Source organism: Triturus cristatus, chromosome 2_2, assembly GCF_964204655.1.
Source record: "Triturus cristatus chromosome 2_2, aTriCri1.1, whole genome shotgun sequence".
Taxonomy (NCBI): Eukaryota; Metazoa; Chordata; class Amphibia; order Caudata; family Salamandridae; genus Triturus; species Triturus cristatus.
Window position 1 is genome coordinate 1,199,619,267 of NC_140582.1, and position 21,643 is coordinate 1,199,640,909.

General features: G+C 43.5%; 1 protein-coding gene across 2 annotated transcripts in view; it reads left to right on the top strand.

Moving 5' to 3' along the window:
• The window catches only part of LOC146863385 (disintegrin and metalloproteinase domain-containing protein 33-like), a 460,898-nt gene that overhangs the window by 372,732 nt on the left and 66,523 nt on the right, over positions 1–21,643 (top strand). For both annotated transcript variants that reach the window (XM_085642820.1, XM_085642819.1), the window contains exons 12-13: positions 13,918–14,095; positions 16,970–17,059. In XM_085642820.1, the coding sequence (XP_085498946.1) occupies positions 13,918–14,095; positions 16,970–17,059 (268 nt within the window). The remainder of the gene's footprint in view (positions 1–13,917; positions 14,096–16,969; positions 17,060–21,643) is intronic.

Consider the following 21,643-nt stretch of genomic DNA (forward strand, 5'->3'; position numbering starts at 1 on the left):
AGAGCTAACCAAGAAATGGCCCTAGTTGGGGCAGGTCCAGGAATGCGGACAAACATTCCGCGAGATGAAGAGGAAAGTGAGCAGGACCTCGAATCCTCCGACCCAGCCCTGTGCACTGAGCTCATAGTAGATGCCAGCCAGTTAGACCTACGAGCTATCCTGGCACAACATCGCAAGGGAGATGGCCTGCCGTGGCCCATGCAGCGGTAGGGCCAGGGGGCCAGGGGGTTCGTCAGACAACGACATGGGAAAATTAATTATTTAATTTTCCCTCATGGTCGTCTGTCGAATTCCCCCCCACCCAACCCGGCCACATCACTCTTGCCTGCACAGGCCATGGCTGGCAAAGACCATTGTCACATTGTATTTAACGCCTGTCGCAGTCTCTGGGATCCTGGGAAATCATACTCGCAAGCAGAAAGCATAACATAGCGTGACTTTGTAAAGTGCACGTTCACCCGTTGGCAACCTTGCGCTGAATATCCGATGTTTATTGTTACCCAACTCAATGGTACTTATTTTATCGACCTCAGAAGGATGAGTAGACTCACCGGGATTTGAACATGCGATCATGAGGTCAAACACAGGCCCCCACAGTGGAAGCATTAGTCTACTAAGCTTATAGACCCAGCAGATTGTGGGGGTAGTGTGAGCATGTGAGCATTACCACTTCCTCGCTATGGAAAGCACTTCAACATGGTCACAAACCGCCAGGCACAACTACCAATATTAGTAAATCCAAAAACCAAAATGCTGCCATAAATTCCCTGGTGGGGAATGTGCATGTTTCAATAGAACCCAGGCAACTACGGAGCATATTAACGAGAGAAGAGGCGCAGCGTGGTGTTAGCCACCTTAGCCTAAAGCCGTGCCCCACCACTTCTGCAAAGCAGGGCTGCACCTTATTCACAAGAATACGGTGCAAGCCTGCGTTTCCCCATGCACTGGCGCTAATTTAGCTGCCTAGCGCCAACGCAGGCATCCGTGCACCATAGTGCAAGGGTGCTTGTGTTGCAGGGGAATGATTGTTTCTGTGCAGGAAGGTGTGCCTTTCTGCCTAGAAACAATCAGTAAAAAAAAAAAAAAAAAAAAAAAAGAAAGAAAAATACACGCGGGGCTGGGGGGGGGGGTGCACTGAGGCGCCATGACCAACCGACGCCCACATCTGGATCCGGTTGGACCCAGGATGCCTCAAGGGGGGATGCCTCAAGGGGAGGTAAGGGGGGCGGAGGGTGGGTGGGGGGATCTTCGGGGGAGAAAAGGGGGGGAAAAAATCATCATCAGAGGAAGAAAGGAAACAGAAATGGGGGGAGAAAAGAAAAATGATGCGCATAGTCACAATTAATGTATGTGGTTTAAATGATGCAAGAAAAAGAAGGGATTTGAAAGAATATTTCAGAACACTGCAAGCTGATTTAATCTGTGTTCAGGAGACGCATATAGAGATTTCGCAGAAATATCTATTGGAACAACTGGGGTATAAAGTTTTGACTTGTACGACTCAGGGCACTAGAACACGTGGGGTTGCAATATTAGCACGTGGAAAAAAGATTATATTAACAAAACAACAGGCAGATAGACATGGTCGGTGGGTCTTAGCGGAGTGCCAAATTCAAAATTTTAATTTTACTTTATGCTCTATTTATGCACCAACAGTTGATGACCTGGAAACTTTTAACCATATAAATTCTCAATTACCCAATTGGCCTCTCCCTATAATACTATGTGGTGATTTGAATATAAATGGTCTTAACGGGTTGTGGAAAGATGATCCTGCAAGATTTATTGGTAAAAAGAAGAAAACTCATAGAGCGCTGATACAGCTGATGCAGGACAATGGGTTGATCGATATTTGGGAACATATAAACGGAGGGGGAGGCTGCACATACTACTCTGCCCCCCATAAAACTCTAGCCCGGCTAGATTATTTTTTTATTTCCCCCTCGATGATACCGATGGTGAAAGTTAAAAAAATGCCTAGATTGATGTCAGATCACAACCCGCTCACCATGGAGATCTCTATACTACATTCACAGAATAGTATAAAAAGCTGGACCTTTGAGACAGCTTTGCTACAGGATGTAAATTATATTAGGCACATGGATATTTGGTTAAAAGAATTTCTGGAAAACAATAGGGGCACAGCATCACCACAAATAGTGTGGGATGCTATGAAGGCAGGTATTAGGGGGGAAACCTTAAGCTATTCTCTTAGACGGAGTAAGCGGGAAAAAGAAGCTACAGAGAAGAAAATAAATCTAGTAGTAAAGCTAGAGGAAGAACTGGTAAGAAGTATAAGAGAGAAAGAGGATGTGATAAAAGTAATGCAAAAACTAGCTCTGGCTAAAGCAGCAGTGGGTGAAGTATATGCTGAAAAGGCAGCTGGTAAATACCTGGCTAGGAGGGAAGAGCAGCATGAATATAGCGAACAGGTAGGACGAGTCCTAGCAATTAGAACCCGGCAGGCGGCCACTCAGGGGCAGATAACAGAAATGACTACGGAGGCAGGGGCAAAAGCAAAAACACCAAAGGAAATTTGTGCTGTATTTCAGAATTTTTATAAGAAATTATACAGCCAGAATAATGAGGATCCAGATGTAGCGGAAATTGAGGAATATCTAGATTCTGCCTCCCTAGATAAGCTTACAGAGGAAGATAAGAACTCCCTTGAGATTAACTTTACCGCAGAAGAAGTACAAAGAGCCTTTAAGGATCTCCCGTCAGGGAAAGCAGTGGGACCCGATTTAATACCGTTAGAATTTTATAAGAAGTTTTTTCTAACCTTAGAAGCAGACATTAATCGACTCATGGGTATAATACAGAACGGTGCTGCCCCTCCGGAGTCTTGGGGAGAAGCTTCAATGGTGGTGGTTCTAAAAAAGAATAAAAGCTCTACGGATCCTGGGTCATATAGACCAATCAGTTTAATGAATAGCGATACTAAGGCCTATTCTAAAATCTTGGTTATTGGGAAGATAGTTTCACCCTGGCAGCACGGGTTTATACCAGGGAGGGGCACCGCCGATCATATCAGAAGGGTATTCGCGCTGCTGGATGGTACTACTGCCTCACGAGACCCTATGTCCTTAATATTACTGGACGCTGAAAAAGCTTTCGATAGGGTCTCGTGGGACTTTCTTTGGGCAACAATGTATAAATATAATTTTGGGAAAATAAGCATAGGAGCATTAAAAGCCCTTTATAGAAACCCGACTATTAGACTGAGAGTGGGGGGGGAGTCGAGTGAGGTAATAAAAATCGAGCGTGGAACTAGGCAAGGATGCCCCTGTTCCCCTCTACTATTCGCCTGTTATATAGACTCATTTATTAGACACATAGAAAAAAATTAAAACATCTGTCCAATAGTGCTGAATGGATATGAGACTAAAATATTGGGATATGCAGATGACTTAGCAATTACATCATCAATACCAAAATTAGCGATAGGGGAAATCGAGAATGAGGCTAAAAAATATGGATTTCTGTCAGGGTATAAATTAAATCAAGGAAAAACACAAATAGTTGTAAATCAATTTACTGCGATTAACGATGAGAAAGTTGTAGAGTCCGCGGTTTATTTGGGAGTTACTATAACATCTGACCTATCTAAGGTAGTGGAGGAAAATCTGACCCGAGTAATCAAAAAGGCAAAATTAGACTTGGATAGGATGGACAATTTACGCCTAACAATCATAGGCCGCTGCAATGTTATAAAGATGTTGTTTTTGCCCAAAATTTTATATTTATTCCGTACAATTCCTTTAGCATTCTCCAATAATTGGTTTAAGGAAATAGAGGGGATTGGTAATCGCTTTATATGGGCTAAGGGCAGAACTCGCAGAGCCATAAAAATGATGGCACTTTCTAAAGACCGGGGGATGCCTTGCAGTACCTGACTTTAAAGCATATTATTTTGCGTCAGTCCTTCAGTATTGTAAAGGACTCCTCGGCGGGAATACGAAAGACATTTGGAGGGGTAGTGCTGGCATTCCGGATATATATGATCTTCTGGTCTTGGACTCTAATAAGGGACTCCTCACATTCAAGGAGTTAAACTACTACAAAAGAACAAAGTTTAAGTTGTTGGGGGCGGCCATCTCAGTTTGGTCAAGAATCCGGAAGAAAATACAATTAGGGAGAATGAATTTCTATACCCCTTTATATATGAATGAACTCCTCCCAGAAGTATTCCATGATCAAGTGATGAGGCGGTGGGATAATCTCGGGGTTGGTACAATTGGAGACATCATGGATCAGTCAGGGTTAATATCATTTGAAAGGGCGCAACAGCTATATAATTTGGATCGGAGAGATTTTTTTAAATACTTACAGATAAGATCAGTTTTACAGAGGAAACAGGCAGGTAATTGCAAGTATACTACGGTTGATCTGATGGAAGTTATTCGAGATGATGAGGGATGTTCAATTTCTCAACTTTATAGTGCACTGTGCGTGTATAATGAGGATGATAGAGGAAAGGTATTTGATAAATGGAGAACTAAATTAGATTTAGTTGGGAATGAGGGCGAAAAATCACTTCGGCTTGGAAATTCTATTTTGAAGGTTGCAAACCTGCAAGCACAATACTATAAGACCTTTCATGAACTATATTATACACCACATAGAATAGCTCGCTGGGGTGGTACGATTGGGATCTCCTGCCCAAGATGTCAGAGTTTGGAGGCAGATACGACACATATGTTTGCAGCATGCCCTAATTTAGATCCCTTTAAATTAGCAATGGAAATTTTTTTTAAAGATGAATTGGAGATTTCAATTAAGTGAACTAATGAGATTATGGTTCTTGGGGTGGTAAAGGAGGGACAGGAGGTACGCCATCAAGAATTTTTGTTTATTGCAATGACGCTGAGCCGGCTTTGTATCGCAACGGTATGGAAAGATTCTAACCCCCCTTCGTTTCAACAATGGCTCTCAAAATTATTAGCTATCTACACCCTAGAGAAATCTCTATATGAAAAAAAGGGAGTGAATGCAAGCCAACTTGGGAAACGGGTATGGGCCCCAGTTGAAAAATGGAAACTTAAATTAGATGGTTAATCTAAAAAGGGATAGGTATATGCTCACTCTGTCAGGACTAAAGTCGGCGGTGTTGAAATTGCTTGACTTTTACTTTTATGTTACTTTACTTTTAATTTATTTATTTAAAAAAAAAACAATTCTCTCCCTCCTCTTTCAGATTTTTCAGATCTCTCAATGTTCCCTTTTTTCTGGAATTATAATAATTATATTATGTATTGTATCATGCTGTTTATTTTAAGAGACTAAACTTTACTCGAAGGATTTCTGGTGTATTAGATATATATGTCAAGCAACTAATTGTTTATACTTTATTTTTCTGATGATGAACAATAAAAAAAAAAAAGAAATAAAAAAAAAAAGAAACAATCAGTAATGGCGCTTTGTAACTTCTGTGTGTGCAGCTTAATGCGACACACATAGAAGCTGCAAAACGTCATTTTTTTCAATGATTGTTTGATTGCAGAAGGTGTCCCTTCCTGCACATAAACTATCAATGGCGTTTTGCTATTTCTATGTGTGTCGCACAACGCAGCACACATGGCAACAGAAAAAACAAGGAGAAATAAAGCATTTCTCCTCGTTTCCCCTGTTTAAGAACAGGTTTTCCCTGGTCTTAATTTCGGCGATGCCTCCTCTTTATGCTGCCCTTGTAAATTGGGGGCAGCCCCAAAATCAATGGGTGTTATGGTAGAACGCCCACCACAATACCAATTGCCCGCCCCATTCACGCTATGTGTAGCGGGAGAGGGTGCCTTATTTACAAAAGACACACAATTGAGTGGTTTAACGCTGCCTCGTTAATAAGGCCCAGCCCCTATCGCCACCAAAGTGCCGTGAAAAGTGGCGTTGTGGTGGTGATAGGGGCTTGTAAATATGCCTCTATGTGTCTTGATAAGTGCCAATCAACAGAAGGAAAATGCCATCAACAGAAGAGTAGATTAACTTTGTAACAATAATTTCGAACAACAAGAGAGAGAGGGTTAAGACACACTCTTAGTCCCCCTAGGTCAATCAGAAGCAAACAACAAAAGAGTGTGATGATAACAGAACAAGTGAGTCTGAATAACACAAACTATAATGACACTGCAAAAACACCTGAGGTTAGGGTGGGCTTTAGTAAGCCTATACCGCCCTGGTGCATTTCCGGTTAGGTCCTGATGAAAGCTTGGTAAATCATACACGTAAAGCTGAAACATGTCGACCACGATGACCACCACTGGATGTTTCTGACTCATTAATAGTCAAGATTATACATCCGTCACTGTTTTTAAAGTCTAAGCCCCATCCTAATTAAATTGATTGGTGGATGGATCTTGACATTTTAACCGTTTATTTTCACTTTCACTTTCACTGATTCCCATGAACTTTTTAGTCTTTCTTTGTTGCTCCGCCTTAAACATAGCGTCGTAGCACACTGGCGGTACACAAGGTACCTCCAGCAGAACCCCATGATGAAGCATGTCATCAACTATGTTGATGAGTGAGGGTTCACTAATCACTCCAGATTGACTTGCAGTGTCATTATAGTTTGTGTTATTCAGACTCACTTGTTCTGTTATCATCACACTCTTTTGTTGTTTGCTTCTAACTTTGTAACAAGTCAAGCAACGCCACCCTCCAGCTACAAAAACAAACCCGACATTGATGAACGTAAAAAAAGAACGCAAGATGGGGAGCAGCGATGCCTTGAAGAGTTTGCTTCCAGAGGAAGTTGACAGAAAAGAAATGTCATCTTTTGGGCAAATCAGTGAAGAGCTGGCTGAAACCACACTTGGGCTTTCACAGCTAGCCCCAAGGGTTGTCATCCTGGCATCACTCAGAAGGCGCGCTGTTGAACCAGCCAATGAAGGGCGTCAACGGATAGAAGTAACTAAAAAGCTCTCCATGACTGCTGGATCAGATGGTGGACGACACTCTACGACCTTGTCACCAGTGCCAAAGGGTAATGGGAATAAGCCGCCTCCTCACCCAACTTCCCCTCTCAGGGAGGGTGGTTGGTCCAACATCCCAGTTGGTTTCTTTGGACCACTAGAGCAAGGCAAACATGCGCTCGTAATTATGGAAGAGAACTCACGCTTCCTGGTAGCAAAACAAGTCGCATCGACAAGCGCAGAAACAGTAATCCCGGCACTGGATGAAATACTCACGGCAGGACCATTCCAGAAGTAGTGAGGACTGACGGCGGGACTCTGCCCTCACCTCAGTGTGGGCTTCCTACTTCACATGCCCAGATAAGACACCGCACCATCTTCATTCAAGAAACACTTTTAGTTGCGTCAACGTTGTACCTCTTGAAACCCACCCGACCCTTTGGCAGTAACTGCAGTGTAACGTAAGGTCAATGTTACCACCACAAGCAACAAAGTCAAGGAAAGGGTGCAGTCGTCTTCAAACCCTTTACCATCATATCAAATATTCACCTCCTGGGTTTTGTCAGAAACCCTTTCTTAGCCAATGCATTTTCCTAATACATAAGTTGCAACAATCCTTTCAGCTGCCCGTTTGTGAAAGGCCTCTTGTGCACTATCTGAAAAACTGGCAGCCAACCGCCTACTATTGGTTGTTTGATTGTCACTCTCATTTGCTTGCTTCTGATTTGATGGTTTGCCTTCCTAAGCCATCCTCTTCTTGTGTGTGTCATTCCCCTGCAGCTTAGCCTCATAACCTTGCTTTTGATTGGCTGACTTGTATCCTTCCATTGCTCGGAATTAGGGAATTACTTTTTTCTTTTTCGTTAAGCACTCCATGAGAGTGCATGTGTTTTCTTGCTCTCTCTTGTGTGCTGTTTCCTCCCCCAAATATTTGCTTGCAGAGAGTGATTTCTCTTTGACCATCCACAGCTGCTCCTCATTTGCACCCCTATGAATCTCAGTTATTTAAAAGAACTGTTTTACTCTTTGTGGAGGGCCTGTTAGCTGCCCTGTGTTGCCGGGCCACTCTGCATTGCAAAAAGTGCTTTTCAGCCTCCATTGCTCCCTCGCCCCACCGCCTCCCCGTTGCTTAACCCCCACATGGTCCATACCTGCCCCTCCCTTGCCTCCTCGCTCCTTGCGGTCCTTTCAAAAGAAGTTTTCATTTTTGTTTTGGGTGTCCCAATAGCTGCAGTTTGCTGCCAGGCCAATCTGCATTGCAACATTCGTGTTGCACAGATAAAATAATTTTTCAGCAATCTTCGAACGGTAAAATAAGATGGCAGCTGCGTCATTTCACTGGTGCACACATGTCATCATGCCAGCAGTGGCCAAGTCTTTATTCTTTCTTTTTTTAAATTTTACTGATGCTGTACAAAATAAGCATTGGCAAAGCCATTATTTCAACAAGAATAGACCTATTGGCTTTGCCAATGCTTGTATGGCAATAGCATCCCAAGTTTTTAAGGGACTTTGATTTTTATACTGCTGTCTAGAACGATGAGGGAAAGGAGTCTTCTGAAGGCTGAAGCTTGCCCTAACAGGATTGTGTTGTTTTAGGATATGATAACTTCTTAGTATTTGCAGGACATGAGCATTGGTCTCTCTGCGGGAGAGAAGGCGGGCAGTTCCTAAACAGCGCTAAGGCTAAGAAGCCCTCTCACAGCAACAGCTCGGTTCATTCCTGATTATTGGAATAACCTCTGATAAAGTAGACTATTTGCGTGGAAATTTATCTCATGAGGATATCCTCAAAATCCAGCTTCGCTCTGGCTTTTGAGATCCAACGTTTGGCATCCCTGGTATAGAAACAAATGATGAGAGAAATGTTATCAACATATTGACATGGACAACTTGGACGCGCATCTCTGCCCTGGAGCCCTCTCGTTGCAGTAACATAAGTCATCGTTGAGATAGACCGCGTCTGTGGTGCACCGCAGGCGTAGCCGAGCAGGGAGTCAGCGGCATTGTTCGACCCGACAGGTGGTTCCGCTAAGTGTCGTCACGTGGCGGGAATGTGTTATGGGCAGGACCAGATGCGGCAGAGCAGGTGGAGGGCACTGACTCTCCCTGGAGGGCAGCCTCCAGTGGTCCTCCTCCTGGCTGCCTGCCTGGCGGAAGAGTGGAATGTGCTTTGGCTGAGGTTGGAGCACAAAGGGGCTCTGTTGCAACATAAATTAAAGGCAGATTTGTTTAAGACTGTGGTACGAGGACCATATGTTGGAGGAAGAAGCTGAGAAAGGATGCCATATTTGCAAGAACAACGCCAGGACTGAAGGAGAGCTAGAGAGCTTGTTCCTGGGCCTGGGATTGAGCTGCTTTTTGTGTTTTCTAAACAGTAAGCAATCCTGGAACACACTCAGGAGGATGGCTGTACCTTCTTCAGGCACCAACTGAAGTCACAGTGATTGGAAGAACAGCGTGTGTCATCCTTCAAAACCAAGGCCACTTTTGCAAAGGCTGCGAAAGTTACAAAACAACTTATGTTTGGAGTCCATTTGTTAATTTTTGGGAAATTGGCAAAGAATATAATATGGTCCTGAAAATGCATTTTTTCTTTCTTTTCTTTCTATCGATTCGCTACCTCAACCTTTTAAGCTCAGGATTAGCACAGAGTGTAGTTTGAAACTCTGATGACCTGCTTAGCTTTCCATACTTGTGTTTACTGCTTTGACTTTTTGACATATACTTAGGGCCTGACTATGATCTGGGTGGATGGGGTACTCCATCATAAACATGGCCCGTATTCTATCCGCCGTATTACAAGTTCCAAAGGATATAATGGAATTGTAAGTCGGCGGACAGGATATCCGGCACGTTTGTGATGGAGTAACCCTGCCCACCAAGATCATAATCGGGCCCTTACTTATCATTTATCTAAAGGTTTTTTATAGAATAAACCCATATATAAGGATATTGTAGTCCTCTAGAGCAATTGCAGAATGTTTTAGGTCTGGCTTTACAGCTCATATGTCCCGGTACCTAATGTGACTCATCTAATGTAACCACCAGAAAAAAAACCTTTAAGTAGCAAAGAAGCAGTACTGAGAGTTGACAAAGATGTCACCCACATGATGATCTTCTGTACAAACGTTTGATTTGGAAGAAGTTGTGTGCTTCCACTGAAAACGAGCACTGTTGGGCTTATTTACAAGAAAGTGCTGCACCGCGGCACCATAAGCTCTTTGGCTGCGCCACGCTGCGGCACTTTCAAAACACAGGGATACATCAAATTTACATCAATATGACGCATTCCTGTGCATTCCCCTGCGCGGGCGCACAGTTGGCTGCCATGCACCACGCAAGGGTGCTTGGTGTTGCAGAGAGATTGTTTCTGTGCAGGAAGGGGTACCTTCCTGCACAAAGAAAATAACAAAAAAAATAAAAAGAGGCGATTTCCTCTTCCTATGTCTGCTGCAGAATGTGTAGCATTCTGACACATTTCCAGGATTACAAATTCTCATAAATCTGGAAATGCGGTAGAACACATGGGTGTTGCATGGGAACACCCACAGCAACACCCTTGTCACGCCCTTTTCACGCAAAGTGTTGCATGAGAAGGGGCCATATTTACAAGGACAGGAAAATCCACGAAGGGTGACTTTACTTGTCCTTCTAAATATGGGGCATGAGGTTGCGCCAGTGGTGAGTCACAAAAAGTGGCACACAAGTGGCACAAGGGGCTTGTAAATAAGCCCCTGTGTGCCTTGTGGGAATGCTTATGCTCGATACAATAGAACCAGCTTGCCACCAATACAATAGCCCTGGAGACAAGCCAAAGATCAAGTCTAAAGGCCTCATTTGTTCATTGGGAAAGGTTATGTGGGATGCCAAGCATCTTATCTGCTTGTGATGGAAATGTGTGCTAAAGGCAGTAGGCGTCATACTCTTGAAAATCATAAGTTACACACAACAGACATGTGTGAATTGTTAATGCTGTAGGCAGATATTTTCTTACATGGAGTCTTATAGAATAGAAGGCAAAGAATTTGGTGTTGGTACACACGTTGGCAGACCCTTAGGGTCACCCTTAAGGCTTAGACCTCTAGGGTTTGCCCTTAGGGTACAATATATGCACTGTGATAATCTTTGTTAAGCCCACTTAGGAGAGGTTGTAGATTGTTGGTTGCGGTCCTGTGCCTTGTCAGGTTAGACAAGGCTATATCCTCCGCTCCCCTACCAGAGGTGCGCCCACCAGATTTAGAGATTCTTGCTTACCACATCCCTGTGGTGTCCGTCAAGTCGCTGCTGCTGCAGCTCTACTGAGGGTACTGATCCTTTCCTCAGTGGGCACTACAGGGCATATTTATAAGCCCCTATCACCGCAGGAACAACACTTTTTGGCGCCTTATTCATTGCTTAACGCCGCCTTGTGGATAAGGCACCCTTTCCTGCTATACCCACTGCAACACCCATTGATTTTGACCCCATATTTACAAGCGTGGCGCAAATATGGAGCAGAGCCAAAATTAAGACCAGGGAAAACCTGGTCTTAAACAGGCGAAACGAGGAGAAATACTTTATTTCACCTATTTTTTGCTGTTTCTCTGTGTGCTGCATTGTGCAGCACACATAGAAACAGCAAAATGCCATGTACGAATGCTTATGTGCAGGAAGGTGTCCCTTCCTCCACATAAACAATCATTACAAAAATGACAAGTTGCACCTTCTATGTGGGCTGCACAAGCAGCACACATATAAGTTACAAATCGCCATCTCAGATTGTTTATGTGCCGGAAGAGACAGCTTCCTGCACATAAACAATCGTTCCCCCCAAAGCAGGCACTCTTGCAATGTGGTGCAAGGGTGCCTGCGTTGGCGCTAGGCAGCTAAATTTAGCGCCAGCGCAGGGGGAAACGCAGGATTGCACCATATTGTCGTAAATACGGTGCAGCCCCCCATTTCAGAAGTGGTGGGGCACGGCGTTAAGCCAAGAAGGCTAACGCCGTGCTCCGTCACTTCTTTGTACATATGCCCCTATGTTTGATGTTCGGCATATATTTTCATTTTTAATACTCAAGGCGCTGATTCACAAACGTAAACTTAGTCCTGAATTCTAACTTTTGACCTGAAGTCTAAGTTTATATATAAAGTCTATCTAGACCTGAAGTCTAAGGTTAAACATGAAGTCTAACTTTAGACCTGAAGTCTAAGCTTATACCTGAAGTCTAACTAAAGACCTAAAGTCTATCTAGACCTGAAGTCTAAGTTTATACATGAAGTCTATCAATAGACCTGAAGTCTAAGCTTATACCTGAAGTCTAACCATAGACCTAAAGTCTATCTAGACCTGAAGTCTAAGTTTAGACATGAAGTCTAACTTCAGACCTGAAGTCTAAGCTTATACCTGAAGTCTAACTACAGACCTAAAGTCTATCTAGACCTGAAGTCTAAGTTTAGACATGAAGTCTATCTTTAAACCTGAAGTCTAAGCTTATACCTGAAGTCTAACCATAGACCTAAAGTCTATCTAGACCTGAAATCTAAGTTTAGACATTAAGTCTTACTTTAGACCTGAAGTCTAAGCTTATAGCTGAAGTCTAACTATAGACCTAAAGTCTATCTAGACCTGAAGTCTAAGTTTTGACCTGAAGTCTAAGTTTAGACATGAATTGTATTTTTAGACCTGAAGCCTAAATTTAGACCCAAAGTCTAAATTTAGACCCGAAGTCTAAGTTTAGACCTGAAGTTTAACTTTAGACCTGAAGTCTAACTTTACACCTGAAGTCTAACTTTAATCCTGAAGTCTAAGTTGAGATCTGAAGTCTAAATTTAGATCGGAATTCTTAATTTAGGCCTAAAGTCTGAGGGGCAAATTTACAAGCCCCTTGCGACACTTTTGCGCCACGGTGGTGTCACTTTTGTGACAGAATGGCGGCGTAAATTATGCAGTCAATTTACAAGGTGACACATCTAGGGATATGTGTCACGTTGTAAAGCCCTGCGTCACATTAGACCTGCGTCAAGTATAATGTATGCAGGGTGGGCGTTCCCACGCAGGAAAGGCTCATAAAAGTGACGCAGTGAAATCTACAAAGATTTCACTGCGCCACTTCCAGGACGCCACTACGTCAAAACCATACACCTGCTTGAAGCAGGCGTAAGGAGTGATGCAGTGTGGTGGGGATAGGCCTCCCCATGCATTGGTGGAGTTGTGTCGTGCTTGTGATACGACCCTAGCAATATACGTGACTTTTGGGCCAACAGATGCATCAGAAATTCTGACGCATCTGTCAATCCTTGCCCCATGGTGTGCCGTACTGTAAATACGGCGCTATCATGCGTCAGTTTCTTGTAAATCTGCCCTTAAGTTTAGACCTGAAGTCTAAGTTGAGACCTGAAGTCTAAGTTTAGACATAAAATGCAAGTTTAGACCTGAAGTCTAACTTTAGACCTGAAGTCTGACTTTAAACCTGAAGTTTAGACTTCAGACGTAAAGATAGATTTCTGGTGTAAAGTTAGACTGTAGGTCTAAACTTAGACTTCAGTTCTAATTTTTCCTTTGTGAAGCAGGCCCCAAATGCCAAAGTGAAAAACAAAAAAAGCAAAAATAAATTACAAAATTACAAAAACACCCAGTGCCCCGATTCACTGAGAGTTTTGTCTTAGAGCTTAGGGGTCCTTTCTGTTGGTTCTTTTTGTTATTGTAATGCTGTTCCTGACATTAACTCGCAAATGACAAAAATGTTTGTTGGAAGGACTGTCCTAGTAGGGTGGACTAATGTACATTGACCAATGGCCCGACAGTTTGACATGGTTTATGGTGGCACAGCTGAGACTCCACTGGAGGAAACCTGGCACTTTGCCCACCTTTTATTGGGGTGGACAAACTGCGAGTTTGACAGGTGGGGCATCTGCCTCTTTCTCTTGTAAATAACCCTATTTGTTTCCTGGTTATGTGCAGGGGAGTGCGTTGCTTAATTTTGCTATTTCACTGGTTCCTACCATCTTGATTTTCATTTCACAGCCACCCGTTCCCACGCGTGTTCAGTTCATGCAGCAAGAAGCAGCTGTTGAATTACTTTCAGAAAGGAGGTGGAATGTGCCTTTACAACATGCCCGACACCAAGGACTTGGTGGCTGAAAAGAAGTGCGGCAACGGCTTTCTGGAGAGTGGAGAAGAGTGTGACTGCGGGGAGCCAGAGGTATCGGCCATCTCTTGTATACGAGTTTGTTTAGTCTTCTAAAGTTGGACCCTATCATTTAACACTTAGATTTATAAGTTGGACAATTCAGACTATTCCAGGCTCCCAAAGAATGGCTTGGGTGGCAGGTACTAGTCATTTTTGGTGTATACTAAATTAATGAACTGTTGTTGTGCTTATCTCAAAATTAGACAGACAGTGCCACCATGTGGCAGACTGTTATAAATGCCGGTGTTCACAATTAAGTGCCACTGCTAAGCACCGGCTCAAATTAAGCACTGGTTTCCAGCTTGGCATCCCCTCTTTATTCCTCTTGAAGCAAGGTACATCCAATGTGCTGTAGTTACAATTAATGCAGCAGGCACAGTCTTCAGAGTGCAGGGCTTTGTTGGTGCAAAACAAACTTCCAGCATGGAACGTTCTTCTTTCTCAAGTTTCAAGCAGCAGATCCGAGAGGCACTGCCGCTCTCAGATACTTATTCAGTGTTCTCTGGGGTCAAGCAGGAGGGCACTTCTGTTCAATGAGGTGCAGGGCAACACCCCAGGGCATGACCACTTCCTCCAAAGTAAGGCACAATGGTCTCCCAGAAAGCACTATTTCTTCAAAATTCAATTTGTCAGAATTATCAGCAGAGAGAGAAGAGCTAACTAAACCAGCCTACAGGATGGCTCCATGTACATAATCTCTTCCCCTTGCATCTGCTCATTCCGTCCTTAATCCTAGCATCTGGCTGGGTTCAAAGAGCAGAGATGTAAATGAAACTGGTGTCTTCTGTCTGTCTCCTCCTTCCATTGAAGGATATTGTTTACGACCCCTCACCCTGCTCTGGCATTCCTATGTAGCAGAACCCTGCCCTCCTAGAAGGCTAATTGGGGGTTATTTATTACCTCATCAAAGGAGCCTGGCTAATCCACTTAACTCTAACTAATAAGGACAGACCACTGGAAGGCCGAATTTTGGCGAGAAAGTCTTATAACTTCTTTTCTGTATACTTTAGGAGAAAGTCAACTATACCATATTGTTGGATTTATCAACACCATTCTGAGAATGTTTTGAATGGCATTTTTATGATTATCCTAGCGGAAATTATTAGTTGCCATGTTAACCTATGTGGCAGGGAATCTTTCAACACCGGGGCTTATAAAACATTTTTTATAAGAAACTTGCCATATTTACAGGACCCCCACACCCCTGGAATACCTAGGAGAGACTTTAGGGGTTCTGAATATGTAGACATATTTCAGATCCTCACTCCACAGTGCTCCCAGTACAAAAGTCGATTTTGAGAAGCACTTTACCACAACATGGGGAGTGAAATGTGCAATTTCACTAAACCCAAGGCATATATAACTCATTTTATAAGGGTCCTCCTTATAACTACCTGAACAGCCACCCCTGGGACACCTAGTGAAGACCCTGGGAGTACCTAATAAGCCCAAATATTGTAGTTTAACCATGTTAAGTGCCCCAAACACGAAAAGTCGTGTTTGGGCACAATTTGCATTTTAAAAGCAATCCTGTAGACCAGAGCCACTTTTAAACTGACCTCGGGCTTCAGCATGCACACATGCCTGTGCAGAAAGGGCTGCTGACCTCTAAATTGTCAAGCCTTATTATATACTAGGGACTTAAAAGTAGTTTAAATTCCCCTTCCCTATTATGTACTAGGGCCTTATAGTGGAGGTCATTCCAATCATGGGGTTACCTTAACACGTAGTATACCCTAGTGTATGTAGGTTTTTTCCACTGTATTCTACGTGTGTCTTCAGCATAGCACTGGCCCTGGGCTCTGCCTAACCTGGCAAAGGTTAGGCAGAGCCCAGGGCCATTCAGAGTCAGTTACCACCAGTACCAGTCAGCAACAAAGTTGGGGAGTGCCCAGGGCACAGGATGGCTTTGCAACAAGCACTAGTCATATTAACCACAAGTTCCAGGAGAGGAACAAACTTTGTGGAATGGTGCACCCAAACTTTACACATTCAGGCATGACATTTTGCGCCCTTATATTTTGCTAGTTTCATCTGTAAATTAGACGTTATTCTCCCCCCCCCACCCATTTGAATTTCCAGAAGTCCTCATTTGCCTTGTTCAATTTGTCCACAATAAGTACAGTAGGTCATCAGAAAAGGAAAGGCCCTGAATTCAGTGTGGTCCTGTGACCAAGTTGTCAGCTTCTGGTCCCACCTTTCCTGCTTCTTGGAAGTGTTTGATCCTTGACAAACCACTTCATCACTAAGTGGCCCTGTTTCTGTATTTCTTGGCAAATCTGCTTAAAACAGACACACTTAAAATTGGAGGTGGTTTTTAATGGAAAATACTCTAGCAGCAGATTCTCTGCAATGCAGAAACTGCTGGTGGAATGGTCTCTGCCATACTATGACTAGGGTTGGAGCCCTTTCCTTAGCAGATTGTCCACATGAGAAGAATCCTCCATCTGAGTTATCATAAAGTGGACTTTCCGTTCCCGCTCACCTGTAAATTAGGTCACTGTCTACATAACATTTTTAATTTCCACTCGAAGGGGACGGGGACAACTGTAAACCCCTGGCGTAATCTGTCTTTCACAACCACCAAATCATTGCTCGTTGATTTCAAGATGCCATTGGGGGACACAGGACCATATATAATGATATAAACTCCATAAACACTGGGTGCCCAGTGAATGTCCATGCCATTGAAACAGCGTGATGTATAAGGCACAGTGTATGCTTCTCTGTAGGCTCTGAACCTATGAACTCAACGTACGCTGTTACCATTACGCTTCTGGTTCCTTCCGCATCCAGCACCACCAAGGTGAATGCACAGAGAGGTTTATGCCTCTCTCAATGCTATAACTGTATGACAGTAACACAGCCTTTTAACTCTTCCCTAAGGAATGTACCAACCCCTGCTGCAATGCCAACAACTGTACCCTGAAGATTGGAGCTCAGTGTGCCCACGGGGACTGCTGCCAGAGCTGCAAGGTAATGTAACTCCTGCCTCCAGCGTAAGTCTGACATACATCGGTTTATGTACAGTTTAGAGACCCAAAAGCTATATTCTGTGGACATATGCTTGAATATCAGTGGTCAAACCATCAGCTGAACAGCCCTTACACTGAATCCGACACCAGGTCGCGCCCATGTCTGGTGTGAACATGGACGGCTGTGAGCCAGTTAGGTGCCCTCGTGAGGGTAATTGTGGTCACATTGCAAGTCATCTTGCTGTTAGAGCCATTAATGTAGCCCTGGTTGAGCCTTGTGGGAGGAACGCACCATGAATATCGACCCAGAATATCGATGGGATACAATATCAAGGACAGGAAAAAATATTCAATAGGCTATATCAATAAGTAAGTCAGTCTATATTTTGTATACCTTACTCCACATACATGTACCTACACAATACATATATCTTCCAGGTATGCAGATGTGTTAGGAGTAGTAAATGTACTTCCACATATGCTCTTACCTTTTAATATTTTGGCCTACGATATTCTGTCCTCCGCAGTTTTGTACCACAATGTTCTGGGGGTCGATATCCAGTGGTGCAATCTTTTCGGGACAGTGACCGGTACTGTAGATGCAGAGAGTGAGGAGCACCACACGACTGAGAAGGCATGAGGATAGATCAGAGAGACCGGATGAGAACCAGCCAACTGAGAGGAGATCCTGTGATCTGGAGAGTGGATAAAGAAGCTAGCAGGGGGGATAATCAACGGTATCAAAAGCCGTAGAGTGGGCAAGGTGCTTGAGAAAAGAGGACAGGCGATGAAGGTGGTGTAGATGTGGGTGAAGGCAGATTCTATGAAGTGCAGCACCCTGAATCCAGATTGAAATAGATCTAGTGGAGAATGAGAAGCGATGCACGTAAGATGATTAAAAAGTAACTACTAAAGAATTTTAGAGACAAATGTGAGGGGAGAGTGAGGTTATTAGTTAACTGGGTATGTGTAGTGAGGAAAGAGGTAAGACGAATAAACCCATACAAGCCCCTATCGCCACAGGAACGTCACTTTCAGTGATGTTCCTGTGGCCATAGGGGCTTTGCCTTAATTACAAGGCCGCGTTAAGCTACATCAGAGATTTACAAACTTTAGAATGACAATTATCCCATCCATCATCCTGGGTGATGATGCGTTCTCTATGTTTACGCTCTTCAAATGCGACATACGAACATACATAAATACATACTTATGTGAGAGACTATAGGGTTGGACGAGAGGGTCGATAATGTGTAAACAATGTAGGATGATGGACTCAGATTTGATTGAAGCGTGGCTGGTACTTTTCTGATCTTTGATATCTTTAAAGAGAAGTATAAGGCAAAGTTATTGGCTAAGAGCAAGGAGTTTGTCATAGGTTTAAAGGGAGCCTAGAGTGTTGCTAGAGTGAGTACATTTTGGGGAGTGGTAGTGTAGACAGATGATTAAGAGCAGGAGGTATAAGAAGATTTTGCTGATATGAGGTGGATGATTCAGGACGTTTGAAGGCCTCAATATATTCCATGGGTCACAGCGCTTGGCTGTGGGTTTAATCCAGGGCCTGGGGATGGAGCTTCTTGGGTAAACCGTCAGAGGCAAACGTTTAAATCAAATGTTATTCTCAATCTGTCACTAAGTGTGTTAAAGGAGGTGAGCTTCGATGTGTGTGTCAGCTCTGGTGGGTTGGATTTAGGAATGAGGGTAGTTCATTTGGAAAGTGTTAGGTGCTAAAAGTCTTCGGTGAAGAACAAGGGACGGAGGTTCAGTGGAGTGGGAAGAGAAGCCGTGCGCTCCCAAGCGGGATGGCAGGTGTGCCACTGAGGATGGGCGTCACTTACCTGACTGCAATGTCTATTAATTGGACTTCAGTTCTGTGATCTTGAGATGTGAAGAGGTGCATGTGAGGGGCTAGGATTTCTATACAGTATAACAGGACAAAATGTGTTCTACTTAACTCTGCTTTAGGCATTTTGTTTTTACGTTTAGTGCAGCTAATAAGCAGAAATATGAATGCTAACATTGGAGTTTCCCTAAACCAGTAGGTGAAGCCCAACTCCCTTCATTCCATCTAGCTTTTGTCTTATTGAATTAATGACTTGACTACCCTGGTGGTCATCATGTGTCTGATGGCACGATCAAGGGGAGGTGGGTTTTTTGTACAGGGACAGTCAGCCAATGTCTTAGAGATTAGGATTAATTGGACTGAATTCCGATGTGAGTATATAGGGAAGAAGTGGGTGTTTTACAGTGAGTAACCATAGGAATTCAGAAAGAAGACATTGTGTTGATATAGGGTTAAGTGTAAGTATTGGTTTAGGATTAAGTTCAAGATCTCCTAGAAGGATGAGTGACGTAGAGTGGTATAAATTCCAATCTCCCATGGAGTTCATCTGAGAAGACGCTAACGTGAGTGGTAAATTTCAACATCATGACCCTTTAATGGTGCAACAGTAGTTTAATGGTACTCAAAGAAGGAAGGAGGGGATACTTTGTTATTGTTCTGAGAAGTGTGCAAGAATCTGGTGTGAAGTGTTGTTATTTATGACTAATACCCCTCCTGGGGTATAGGCCGTCAACCAGGACTCTCCAGCCATCTCTGTCCTGGGCTTTTCTTTCAATCTGACCCCAGGTGTAACCCATCTCCCTGTAGTCAGCCTCGAGGCCTTGGCACCAGGTGTTTCTGGGCCTTCCACTTTTCCTGGTTAGGGCTTGCCTGGTGGTGTTCGGTGAGGGTGTACTCACGTCTGTTTTGTAAGTAATCGGGGAGGATAGATGAGGTTATTGGTGAACAGTTTTTGTGAACAATGAATAAGAAGGGGTAGAGGGGTGTGTGTGTCTCTGATGATGGGTGTACAGTACTGTGTAGGTTGAGGGTATTGGCAAACAAATATACAAAAGGGTCAACGGGAAAAAACATTTTAAGACTGAAAAATCTCAAATACCAATTCACAGACTTAACAACTAACAAGAGATTCTCAGTCTATTAAAATTAAACAGATACCTGCTGAGACGGGTAAAAGAGAAGTGAAACTTAGATAAACCGCTGAGAGGTCAGATAGTTAGTTCACAAATCGGTAAGATAATAGAGTCCATCAGCCCACCCATTAATGGCGGAGCCTCGTCATCTGGACCTTAAGGAGACCAGGAACCGGCCCAAGTATTGAGCCGACAGGCCCTGCTGGGAACCTGGCCCTGATGCTCCTGAGGAAACTCTTGACCAGATGTATGCTCTAACTATATGAACTCAAAAAAGATGCAAATGTGTATTATTATTTTTCATAAGTATTGTCTTATGTACACACTTGCACGAATTGCGCTTATTTTGCAGTAGCTATTCTCTGTTGATTCCTTATTTTTGAGGTCCTGAAGAAAGCCGGGTCGAGTGACTCATCCGGCTGAAACATGTCGACCACAATTGTATATATTTGATTAGGAATTAGTCTTTATATAATTTTTGAGACTATTAGGTGATTTTAGACATGACACTTGGACGCATACATAATAAACATAGGTTTTTGCCCCAGTAGTCATTTTTAATCAGCACTTGCACTAGAGCACTGCACTTTCATACACATTTGCATCTTTTTTGAGTTCATATAGTTAGAGCATACATCTGGTCAAGAGTTTCCTCAGGAGCATCAGGGCCAGGTTCCCAGCAGGGCCTGTCGGCTCAATACTTGGGCCGGTTCCTGGTCTCCTTTAGGTCCAGATGACGAGGCTCCGCCATTAATGGGTGGGCTGATGGACTCTATTATCTTACCGATTTGTGAACTAACTATCTGACCTCTCAGGGGTTTATCTAAGTTTCCCTTCTCTTTTACCCGTCTCAGCAGGTATCTGTTTAATTTTAATAGACTGAGAATCTCTTGTTAGTTGTTAAGGTTGAGGGTATTGCCCATGAAAGCCCGAGGCCCAATGGGGTAACAGGCATAGTAGGAGGATGGAGCTAGTAATGGAAACCGACTATAGAAACAATTTCACAGGTAGCTGCAAAGGCACAGGTAGGAAGCAGTTCACTGTTAGGCACAAGCTCGCAGGTGGAGCAAGGCCACTGGTAGGTGAAAAATATAGGTAGGAGCAAAAAAGCAGAGAGGTGCAAAATAATAGATTGGATGACAATCAAAGCATAGGAGCAACACGACAGGAGCACAAATCCCACCCATGGCACAAGAGTGATATGGAGCCAAATCAACAGCTGGCCCACTCCAGGTGTCTGTTCATATCAATGTCTAGTGCTAGAAAGGCAAACGAGTGCCTCTACGCCCTAAATGACTATAGCAGGCCCATACGACCGGCCATACAAGGACCCGGGGACATATGTTGACATTTCTAACTCCACGAATTATGTTCCTGATAAAAATAATGTTGTCTCCACCTATATTGATTAGGAAGACCAACATTCTTAAGCCAATAAGGATGCGTTACCCAAGTCAGTGGTAATTATCTTACTAACCTCAGAGCATTGTCCTCTTCATTTGTTTGATGTGTACCTGCAACCTTTGTAATTGAAGATCTCTCTCTCTCAAGAGCTCCTTTTTCTTCCGCCTTCCTTGTCGTCTGTTTCTGTTGCTTTAATCCCCCTTTG